The 12,500-nt window shown below is 34.6% G+C and overlaps 2 protein-coding genes across 2 annotated transcripts in view; one reads left to right on the forward strand and one right to left on the reverse strand.

Annotated features, from left to right (window-relative positions):
- Positions 1-1,763: 1,763 nt before the first annotated feature.
- Positions 1,764-10,946, reverse strand: LOC119580556. Its single transcript, XM_037928671.1, has 7 exons — positions 10,750-10,946; positions 7,267-7,385; positions 6,748-6,929; positions 4,879-5,031; positions 4,535-4,633; positions 4,009-4,215; positions 1,764-2,532 (listed from the first exon to the last, which is right to left on the reverse strand). Exons 1-7 carry the CDS (start codon positions 10,929-10,931, stop codon positions 2,416-2,418), a joined length of 1,059 nt encoding a protein of 352 aa, XP_037784599.1. The 5' UTR covers positions 10,932-10,946; the 3' UTR covers positions 1,764-2,415.
- A 221-nt stretch (positions 10,947-11,167) lies between these two features.
- Positions 11,168-12,500, forward strand: part of LOC119580830 (dnaJ homolog subfamily C member 2-like) — an 84,840-nt gene continuing 83,507 nt past the window's right edge. The window contains exon 1 of the mRNA XM_037928982.1: positions 11,168-11,278. Within this exon, the coding sequence (XP_037784910.1) occupies positions 11,171-11,278 (108 nt within the window). The 5' untranslated portion in view covers positions 11,168-11,170. The remainder of the gene's footprint in view (positions 11,279-12,500) is intronic.

The raw sequence follows: 12,500 nt of genomic DNA on the forward strand, positions 1-12,500 counted from the left end.
TTGTATTGTTTCTTTAGCACTTATGAGATTGTAAAGGACTCAAGAGGCCAAATCATATAATATAATAGGTTTTACAATTCTGCCACATTTCATTGAGGAAAGTTCAATATAATGCATATCGTCTCAGCCGTTAAATATCACTTATAAGGATGTGATAGCCAAACAAATTCCTTGCTGATACAATGAACTGAAAATCCACACTGTAAAACTATCCTTAATGAATCACTATTCATATAGTGTTGGCTTCTATCATTCACAGGGGAATTTACCAGAGAGAACTACCTCTTGCAAAAAGAAGTGTACATATTCCCCTGGCCAATATATTTTGGAGGGTTGGATACACTGACCTGGCACTGGAGGGCACTTATGGAATTTCTGCTTGGTTTGTACAAAAGGTTTATGGAAAAGTAGATTTGTTCTCTTAAAACTGTGTCTGCAAGTAGCACCGTGGCCATCTACAAAATCATAATCTATTTCAAACAGTGATAAATAACACTGTTATCAATGTCAGTCATGTGGATCTACTGACAAAGCATGAAAAATGTCAATATTTATTGAATGCCCTTTAAAAAAAGTAAAAGAAGAAAATCAAGGCACATTATCATTTAATGCCACTTTCTAGCCCATATAAATCTTTCAATGCAGAATTCATATATGCTAAATAGTACTAGATTGCTATTTTAAATTACATTTATAAATCATTATAAATATTTATTGGATGATGTTTAACATTTTCTATGTCCTTTTTTCCTGCATTTCACATCAACAATTAGATAATAAATGATGTATTATCACAACAATAACAGAAAAGTCCCTAAGCAAGAGCTTAAGGAAGAGGAGTAGGAGGAGGAGGTGGAGGAAAAAGAGGAGGATGAGGAGAAGAAAGAGGAGGAGGAGCAGGAGGAGAAAGAAAAGGAGGAGGAGAAGGAGGAGGAGAAAGAAGAAGAGGAGGAGGAGGAGGCAGAGGAGGAGGAGGAGGAGGAGGAGGAGGAGGAGGAGGAGGAGGAGGAGGAGGAGGAGGAAGGAGGAGGGGAGGAGGAGGGAAGGAGGAGGAGGAGGAGGAGGGAAGGAGAATGAGGAGGAGGAGGAGGAGGAGGGATAGAGGATGGAAAGGAAGTAAAAAATGGAGAAATGGAAGACTTGAAAAGATAAGAAAAAATGCTACTAACTTAACAGGGGTGGGACTAAGACTATAACTTCATATTTCTTATGATAAATTTCCGCATGTGTCACCAACGGAACTAGAAAGACAGGAAGAACATCGCACTCAGGCTTTAGGAAGCCAGTGTTTCCAAGTGAGACAAATGTGACGACCAGTTCTCCTGTAAATTGTTTGCGAGGACATTCCTATCCAATGTGGGTTGGAGTACGTTTCTCTGATGCAAAAGTGTGAGGTGTACGGTACGATAAAGACAGCAGGTATCATCTCATTTTCCTTCCCAGCCATTTTGTTTTTCAGGAGTCCCTTTTTGGATCTAGCAAATACATTAAAATAGAATATTGTGGAGGTGGAATATGTCTTTCATGGTTAGCACAAACTCTGTACAGCGTGCAACTTTGGGTCAACAATCTGTGTTCACTCAACAAGGTCTCAAGGCACATACAGTTATGGAAGCCAGATATGAAATCCTTACATCCGATGATATTTATATTACTGATCTAATCAACTCAGCCAGTTGCATCAGATATCAAAGCACAAACAGCAGAAAAAATAACATGTGCCTGATCTCTATATGCCTTATGGTATAAAAATAAATAACAACTTAATCTTATTGACATATGATTCTAGATCATATTCTCTGTTTTAATAGGCAATCTGACAGGAATGACAATCACATAATATTGTCTCAAACAAAAGGATACTGCAGTCTTACACACTGTAAACCTCATTCCTAACAACAAAAATGAGAAGGCATAAAAAACATGGCATGGCACTCTTTTCATACTATATACATAAGTTATGTACTTAAAACAGTACACAACCAAAAGAAGTCTTCTACACTTTGATGACATCACAAAACAATGAACATCCAAAATGCTCAAGTCTTTGGCAAAAGGGATACAGTCAGAATATTTGTATCTAAATATATTTTTCCCATACACTGTTCAGACTGGTTTCTGTTCATAGCAATCAAATGCAAATCTGTTCTGGGAAATACTTGGTGATTGCGCCCTTGTTAAAATGACTTCCAACATACATTCCTATTGAAAGGAGCTTTTTCTGGTATTGGAAAAAAAAGAGAAACGAAAAGAAAAGAGAGAGAGAGAGGAAAAAAAAAACACACTAAAATTATGACTGATAAGTCTGTCACTCTTGTAGCATGAAACATACTTCACCAATATACTTAAAATATATTCTTTACATTTCTCAAAGACATAGTTTCAGGTCAAGACACTTTTGGACACTTCTATAACTTAAATGATTTGATAGAGCTTCACCTCAGAAGTTTCACTCTGGAAGTCAAATGGTGCTGTGATATTGGGGTCATGTGGTGGAAGCTCTCGGGCCCATTCTTGAACACGGAAGCCACACTGGAATTAGAAAAATAAGGTATTTAAAAGGTATGTAACAAAAAAGTAACTATTAATTTCAAAAGCAAGACATGAGAGGATGGGGAAAAAAAATTGCATTTGGAAAAGATATTTATACTAAAATCTAGTGTTAAGATAAATCAAGGAAATCTATTAAGATCTATAATCATGCATGTAAGAGAAATTATATAAATGAGAAACGTGATACTCCTTTAATCCACTGGTTGCAAACAGCATGATATACATACCGTGTCCACTGTAATTTTATCTTATTAATTGTGTTTACACACCAAGGAATCAAGTATTAGGTCTACCTGCTCACCTGTTTACCCTTTTCTGTAATCTTTGGGAAGATTCTTTCCATTTTTAATTACTATTATAGTAGACTATTTAATATAATAATAATAATAATAATAAAAATAATAATGGCAATAATACGTATAACAGCAACAACAACAACAACAACAAGGAATGAGGAAATGGGTTAGGTCAAGTAAGGCCTATTAATTGACGCCTTGGTAGCTGAGCACTTGTGGAGCATCTATGTGCAACAAAATTCACAAAAAAATACAGTGCATATGAATCCGGGTTCATAAGGATGATGATTTCATAACAAGCAAATTGAAACTTTAGTGTATCCATACCTATACCTCAGTGCTAGTGCGCCATATTAATTTTATGTATAGCATGCCCTTTTCACTCTTCAGAAAACATCAGACAGTCAAATTTGCATATTGCCAATAGAACCTTAGTGGCTTAAGGATTAGCAGCTCTGCAAGTCATGCTAGCGGATTAATCATCATTGTTAGTGATTCAAAGTTACTAGATAAAAATCTCTAAAGGATTTCATTTTAAACTTGCTTCTGCAACATAGTTTAAGTAATCAAGTCTAAAACATGTGTAATGACTCACTGTTACAGATCTACATGTATGTATCAAAGTCTAAAAGAAGGCACAAGATTTTTATGAAGACGATATTAACATTACATAAGAAAGTAAGAGACAGCTATGACTTTTTATGAATTTGCCAACATAACTATTACACTGATAGCCACAAGTACTTTACTTCAACTTATGAACATCTTGCTTCTGGTACATCAAGCCAAGCTAAGAATAGATATTTTGCCAAAGACATGTCATACCACCATTAGTCTAATCACAGTTTATAGCACTTCTATCAAGCAGACTTTATACTAAATTGGCTGCCTGCTTTTAGCAGAATAATAGAACTCAGGCCTCTCTACACTATACAAGTCAGTAGCAGAGCCACAAACCAGGTGTTTCTTGGTTTATATATGGCATAAAAACAAATGCACTGGTTGCCAACATATGGTATGCACTTAAATGTCTATGTGTGGTACCAGAAGGTCAAGCTTTCCATATTTTAGCTAGAGGCACTTTATGAAAATCTTAAGTGCTCTGCTTGACAGCTTTAGTCCTTAGACTCATGTAATATATACAGAATAGTAAACTTACATCTATATACTGCAGGGAGTCTTCTAGGGAGGGAATGGTGACCAGCAAACATCCTTTCTTGATACTACTCCGTAAGAAAGCCCAGATGCGAGCTTGAACAGCAGGTGGCATGAAGAACTCAAAAACATTATTGAGAACTATGATGTCTGCAGCACGCACAATTTCTGCTTGCTCTTGTATGTCACCTCCTACAACTTGTACACGGTCCTGAAAAGACAGGAATATTATTCTCACCCATAACTAAAGACATAGTAAGGAAGGAATGTTACATTAACATTTAAAGCACATAATGAATATAATGAAAAAACAATATAGCAATCAATTTTCTTATCAAATAAAGTTACATTATTAGCTAAAATGGCATCACAGCTAATTCTGTTGCAAAAAGAAATGCATTATACAGGTTTTTAAATAACTTTTTCATGTTAAATATCCATGAGTTCTGCTGAATTCGTAAAAATGCAAAGGCATAGAATTGTTTAACTTAGTATATTTCATATCACATTTTCAAAGGTATTAACCTTACCTGGAACTGATATTTGTTGATAATTGTTTGCTGAACTTGACATAAATCTTGATTAATTTCTACACCCACTATTCTTCTGCATTTGCTATAAATATATGCCTGGGGGACAAATAATCTAATGAGTAATTAACATATACAGAATAATATCAAATCTTCAAGTCCAGTACTAATATAGTTCAAACTAATATCTCATACCAATAAAAAAATGGAGAGAAGGAGATAGGAAATACTCTCAAAATGAATACAAAAAAAATCTGGAGAATGAGAAAGACATAATGAATGTAACTGGAAGAAGAAGGAAGGGGTTTAGATCAATTCAATGTAAAGGTTTAAGGTCTACTTACCCCATACAAAACTGCCCCTAATCTTGAACCTATATCCAGTAAAATGGTGTCCTCCGGTATAGGTGGGAGCAATGCTCGGAAAATGTAGGCTAGTCTCTCTCTTGAAGCTGAGTGGCTGATGTAAGCTGAAACAAAATAATTGTAATGATGACATTAAAAAAATAATTTGACAATTTTTACATACAATGATGATTTAAGCTTTCTTTCTTAATCAACAATAACTAAATACTATTAATGCACTGGCAACAAGTAAATACACTGTCCACTGTATTTTTCTTAGTACTAAATTTTTGTACACACAAATGACTCCACAATCACTTAGTCGCCAAAGAGTCAGTTACTATGTCTTCCTGAAATCACCTGTTTACCTTACTCCTTGCATTTTTGGCAAAAAATATTTTTTACTTCTAACACCATTACAACTCCCAAGTAATGTTATTATTAGTAGTTTCATCATAAATACTATAATTATGATATTATTAACAGACACTAAATCAATACTAATAAAAATTTTCTTTCCTAAAATCCAAGGAATGGGGTAAGTAGTCTTTGACCCCGTGATGACTAAGTGCTCCTAGAGTCAGCTATGTGTAAGCAAAATCAACAAAAGAAAACTACAGTGGGCATTGAAGGGTTAATCCCTTTGAACTGGTAAATCCCCTGCTTGTCAGTCCAACTGCAAAAAGTTCTGATCTTTCTCATTTCACTATGGCAAAATATGGGGTTCCAAGTGTCTGAAAAACTTGCTATTTTAAACAACAAAAAAGGCATATTTGATTGAATCAAGAGTGCAAAGTTAGAAAAGTTACTACAGGTACCCTGTGCTTATGAATGAAAATGGGGATTATATATATATATATATATATATATATATATATATATATATATATATATTATATGTTTATATATGTACATTTATATGTACAAATGTGAATATATATGTATGTATGTGTAAAAAAAAAAGAAAAAAAAAAAGAAAAAAAAAAATATAGTGAATATATGTATATATATATATATATATATATATATATATATATATATATATATATATATATATATATATATATATATATATATATATATATATATATATATATATATATATATATATATATATATATATATATATTGCCAGATACTACCTTAGCAACTATATAAAAGTAATGTTATATTGGTATTGCTGGGGAGTTTTTCTCACAATATATCTTTAAAAATTGATACACTGATGAATTTATATACCTCTCTCTCTCTCTCTCTCTCTCTCTCTCTCTCTTCTCTCTCTCTCTCTCTCTCTCTCTCTCTCTCTCTCTCTCTCTCTCTCATTCTCTCTCTCTCTCTCTCTTCTCTCTCTCTCTCTCATTCTCTCTCATCTCTCTCTCTCTCTCTTTTCTCTCTCTCTCTCTCATCTCTCTCTCTTTCTCTCTCTTCTCTCTCTCATTTCACTCTCATCTCTCTCATTCTCATCTCTCTCTCTCTCATTCTCTCCTCATTTACTCTCCCTCTATCTCTTTTCTCTCTCCTCTCATCTATCTCTTCTTTCTGTTATAGCTCCTGTTCTGCATTCTTCTCCCTCTCATCCACCTTCTTCACTCATCTACATGAATTTATTCCCTCATCTGAGTACTACATGATTGGCTGATTAAAAACTTTTCTATTGTCATTCTCTTACATATCCATTCTTAACAGGAACATATATAATACTACATGATTGGGATAATTCATCTTATGAAAAGGCTGTCTTCAAAATCTAAATACAATAGATATTGTGACAATAGTGGTTCTAAATACAATTTTATTGTATTTTCTATAAAAAAAAAAAAAAAAAAAAAAAAAAAAAAAAAAAAAAAAAAAAAAAAAACATAATCTTACCTCTCCTACAGATGGAAACGTTATTTGCTCAGTCGGAAGAATTGCATTGAGTGGCATAATTTCTCGCAGGTCATCAGCAATTTTTCTCAGTTTGGCATCCCCACTGCTGTAATCTGAGGTGCAGCCAGGTACTAAAGGTGGAGGTGGACATGGTGGTGGGCATACCATCAGTGTTGGTGGCACTGCAATGCAACAATAACATTTAGTGGCAGACAGAGAACTACATCAAGAAATAATTGTGGTTTACCTGACTTCTCCTACATGTCTTTCTCATATATGATGACAGTGGTATAGATATCTACTGATTTTGCTGTACTTTATCAAATCGTAATGATTTTACATTTCTAAAGGACTATAAGCTCAAATATACTAAACAATACATAAAAATTTCATACTTGACTAAAATGCAACAAAGAGCAGATCTTTCTCAACAATGAGGTCAACCCCCTTTTAAGTAAGTAGCAGTTAAGGAATATCCGTTTTCTCACAAACAACACCAAACGAGACCCTATCTCCTACCTCCTCTGATCCAGGTGTCATCTACCCATGCTAGGAAAGCCTTGCGGGTCTCTGGCTGAGGGATCTGCTGCAGCACCGCCAGGAAAGCCTCCTGCGCTCCCTTCAGATCCATACTCCACCTGAAAAAAAAAATTGTTGTCTTAGAAAATGTATGGTTAAGAGCCAATAAGATGGTATATCCTTTACAGTAAAAAAAGAAAAGAAAAGAAAAAAAAAAAAAAAAAAAAAAAAAAAAAATCCTGGGTACAGGTTTAGGACTTCTAAATTCTAGCCAGGACTGTGGAATCAATGTTTCCAGTAATAATAGACAAACTTTCTGGAAATTTAATGACACATCACATTTTTTGCAAATATTTTAAGGCTAATAACTTCCAGCTGAGATACCTTAGGTGACCTGATTTTTGCAGTCCTCCCTTAATGTTTAACAAAATAGTCTTCTACTTTTGCTCACTGTGAGCTTAACAAAATGTATAATGACTATCACTTATGACTACCCAAAAAATGCATCATGGAACATAAAACTAATCTTGGAGAGAGAGCATACAAGATATAAAATATTATCTGCCCACTCATACTCACTCTCTGATAAAAAATGCACTTATACATACAGTAGATCCACTTACCCACCCACACCTACACCCACATCCACCCACATTCATTCATACAGAGCTGATTGTATGAACAAGATTTCGTGGGAGAGTGTTATGCTTAAATGTAATTTATGTTTTAGATTGTCACTTCCTCTGATTATTGACACATGACACAGACATAAGACAAAGAAGTAGACTGAAGAAGAAAATATAAGAGAAGGAGAAGGAAAATGGAGGGTAATGAAAAAGAGACGATAATAACAGTGAGTAGGAGGTGAAGATGGAAGAAGAGGCAAAGGAGGAGGAGGAGGAGGAGGAGGAGGAGGAGGAGGAGGAGGAGGATGAGGAGGAGGAGGAAGAGGAGGAGGAGGAGGAGGAGGAGGAGGAGGAGGAGGAGGAGGAGGAGGAGGAGGAGGAGGAGGAGGAGGAAGAAGAAGAAGAAGAAGAAGAAAAAGAAGAAGAAGAAGAAGAAAAAGAAGAAGAAGAAGACATAATAAGAATAAGAATAAGGAGGCAACGGAGATAGCAGAATATGAGATAGAAGAGGAAGAAGAGGAAGAGGATCAGAAGTGAAAAAATAAGGAGAAGAGAAAGACAATAGTAATGATGACAACTCAGATGATTATCTGATGTCATTATTTTGGTTGTTAAAATATTATTACACAAAATCAGATAATTACCCAAGGCAATTCTCCACAGGAAACTAGACATTTTCAACATTAAAGAATATTTTACACTCTATACACTCTTACTTGCCACAGCCTTTCCAATATTGATCTTTTCCAATGGCGACTTGTCTCGCTTCTACAAGAGACTCGAAAATTAATCCAGGAAAATCCAGGACGCAACAACACCAAGAATCTCTTATCCTGCATGGTTCCCTTTCTTTATGACTTTTAATCCACTCGGTGTTCATTATCATGCAGAAACCGCCTATTGTTCTTTGACTTACGAATAACAGTACAAGGTCAACTTCAATGGAAATAAAAATGGGCGTATTATCATATATCATAAAAGTAATATTTTAAATACAATAAGGTAAGAGAAAAAACAGAAAAAAAAATTAATATAAATAAAGCAAGAAAAAATACAATTAACAAATTAAGAGAGAAACATTAGCAAAGACAAAGATGTGGATGAACAGGGACAAAAGAAGAGAGAAGAGAAGCAGAATGATTGAAATAGGAAAACCGATGCTAAGTGAAATATGATGACAAAGACAACAATAATAAAAATAATGATTACAATAATAATAATAAAAAATAATAGTAATAATAAACTACTACTACTACTAATAATAATAACAATAATAATAACGATGATGATAATGATGATGATGATGATGATGATGATGATGATGATGATGATGATGGTGATGATGATCATAATAATAATAAAAAAAAAATAACAATAACAATAACAATAGTGGTAATGGTAATAGTAATTGCAATGGAAATAACAATAACAAAATATCAATAATATCAATAGTAATATTAGTAATACTGAAAAATCAATAATAATGATGATAAAAAAAAGAATAATAATATCAAAAACAACACTAATTATCATCATCTTATCAGTTACAAAAAATCCATCATAATTAATAATAACAACAATAATAATAACAATAACAATAATAATTATAATGATAATAATCATAATCATAATAAAATAATAATCATAATCATAATAAAATAATAATAATAATAAAAAGAAAAACCAAATGAGACAAGAATAAAGATAATCACATAAAAAATGAAAATGAAGATAACAAAAATAATATAAATCATAATAACAGTGATTGAAAATAATGGCAAACATCATCAAGACAAACAAAAATAGGTTTCCTATTGTAGAAGGATCAACAATGTAATACTATCTTCAATGTGAATTCCTCCTCTGAGAGACAGCATTATAGTTTGTTTAATAATGAGGGTATTGATAATCTCATGTTTTGATATGCAACTTTATTGCTGTTGCATAAATAACAAGAAGCAAAAAACAGATATGCTAAAAGAGAGTTACAAGTCAATAAATCTAGTTCTGAGATCAAGTAATTACTTAATTTTGACAAAGAATTTCATGGCTTCACACAACAACCAACTGTAAGATTTATGTCTGTTTTATTAATTTAATGTTAGGTCTTGAATTAGATCTTGACGGTATTTATATAACATTAAACAAGTGGTATTCTTGGTTGGTAATATAAAAATCACATCTTTATAATCTCCCTATCATACAAAGGTAATATGATCCTCTTTAAGATGAATTAAACTGTTAGCCTGGATGCCTTCCCCATGAAATTAATGATGAAAATGTGCTGAAAATTACATAGCTATAATTCCCTATGTTGGTATGCTATGGTCTGTACAAGATGTTAAGGTCTATACCAAAGATCTTAAGACTTAAGTACATGAAAAATACCCTGCAAGTATGAATCCATCTTTACTATTTCTAATAAAAATGTATTTACACCAAAACATAGGCGTATTGCACTAACACATAAACAGAGGATTATTTAAATTACATCGCATCAATATGCCTTAAGTTCAATGCCAAACACACTATCTGAACACTTCCTGAACACCATTTTAGAGAACTCTTTATAGACTAATCAAAATCGTGCAATTGAATAGATCAAAAGGGAAAATCACACCCACACCAACACACATACCTCTTCTAAGCCTATGGAACTATAGGCATCTCCATCTGTCCTTAAAGAACCAAATAAAACTCAGTCCAGGTCATTTCACGTTTTTCAGGAAATCCTAACATGTGGGTTCATTTTCAAACACGTACGTACTAATTCATACATTATACAATTCTCAACAGACTCACCACTCAACCATACAACCCTGACTACGGTTTCAACGTAAGAGAGAATCTGTCCTACCTAAAGTATGTATATATATATTTTTTTTTTATGTGTCCTCGTATGTAGTGTATAGTAGGAGCGGCAAGACAGTGTCCGCGTGTACTCTCGCCATCAGCTGATCCATGTAAACAAAGAAACAAATGCCGGTCGCATTCCGCAATGCGAAATATAAAGATATGGAAAATTACATAAAATGTCATTAGAATTATTAATTGCTCACGTGATAATTATATAAACACATTCGTTACGGAAAAAAATAATTATCATTAACTTTCTTTCGGCACTGGTGAGAAACATAATATTTCTCATTTCATCTCGGTAAACACTCACTCATTACAATTTCACCTCGAAATTTAGTATAGAGTATCGAAGTCACTTATATTTTTTCACAATAAACAAACAAACAAGCAAAAAATGACGAAAGGACGCCAGTCGCTTCATGACCGTCAGGAGGACACCCACCGGTGATAGAAACGTGAGGATGGACGCTTTTTTGCAGTCCAGAGAGGTCAAGGATCTCCGCAAAGAATTCCAGACATGGCAAAAGGTATGTGGTAATTGATACATGTGGTTATGTAGGATGTAAACAACGAAGAGGAAAAGGAAAAGACGATAATATTATTTTTTTCTGCGCTTCCTAAACTGATAGCGTTCAAAGTGCCGGCGTATGGTAATTATTTTTATATGGAAGCGACAGTCTTTCGAAGTATTTCAGATCCTGATTATGTATTATCACTGTATTAATATTATGTGGTTAGAGTTAGAGGTGTGAAGGGCAGGAGAGAATATGAAATGTCTTTTTTTTACGATCCTAAAGTGGAGATCATGGAATAATTCAAAAGATTAAACCTAATAGAAACAATAGAACGCTAAATGCACACAAAAACAATCCTATTATTCTTTTAGGAGTTTAAATGAGTATATTTATCATACTGACCTCCCTCGAGATTGCCAAATATAGGGGCAGATATTTAATATACGAGAGACTAAGACATTATCACATGCGGGGCACTTGGCAGTCCAAGTTCGTTCGTTCACAATATTTTTTTCCCATTGTTTTACAAGGCCAAAGCCATTTTAGCAGCTGATATATATAAAAATCAGATGAATTCACTCCGAAGTAAAATTTCAATAGTCAAGTCAACAAAGGGTATCTCGAAATTGCATATTAATGACCCAGAACGTGTACTTCAGCTTTCAAAGAGTATCTCGCTGTTCAACACCCATGCAGGCAGCCCACATGTTAGTGCAATTTCCCTTAATGATGGGGAAACGAGGCCGTATTTCCAGCGGCCTGAAAGCGAGGGATGGAGGGAGGGACTTCAGCAGGGGACTTCAACAGGGGACTTCAGCAGGTGATGAAGTGGCACCGAAGTTTGTCTACTGAAGTAAATCATTCGGATTTGTCATAGCGTGTGTACCCAGGGCGTCTGACGGGACGAGAGAACAACAAGTCCTTAAGAGGTGATCAATACTTCATTTGTGTTTTCATTTAGGATAATGGGATTCTCCGGTTCAAACCAGTTCTTGCCTGAAGGAGCCTGTAGCCGAAAGGCGCTGACAGGAGGGAGGGGAGGAGAGGAGGGGAGGGGAGGGAAGGGGACAGGAGAGGAGGGAAGAGGAGAGGAGAGGAGGGAAGAGGAGAGGAGAGGAGAGGAGGGAAGAGGAGAAGACAGGGTGGGAAGAGGGTAAGGGGGAGGAGGGAAAGAAGGAAGGAGGGAGGCAGGCGGAGAATGACGCCCTTACCTTATCCCAGTCGCTACAGCAGA

The sequence above is a fragment of the Penaeus monodon genome, chromosome 14 (assembly GCF_015228065.2).
Source record: "Penaeus monodon isolate SGIC_2016 chromosome 14, NSTDA_Pmon_1, whole genome shotgun sequence".
Taxonomy (NCBI): Eukaryota; Metazoa; Arthropoda; class Malacostraca; order Decapoda; family Penaeidae; genus Penaeus; species Penaeus monodon.

What these genes read in the sequence shown, in the direction of transcription:
- LOC119580556 (XM_037928671.1), bottom strand. Translation starts at nt 10,931, where the DNA reads ATGACATTTTATGTAATTTTCCATATCTTTATATTTCGCATTGCGGAA. An exon ending in TGACACCTGGATCAGAGGAG is followed by an intron (nt 6,930 to 7,266) that starts GTAGGAGATAGG and finishes GTTGCATTGCAG; the next exon opens with TGCCACCAACACTGATGGTA. An exon ending in ACTCCCTGCAGTATATAGAT is followed by an intron (nt 2,533 to 4,008) that starts GTAAGTTTACTA and finishes TTCTAATTCCAG; the next exon opens with TGTGGCTTCCGTGTTCAAGA.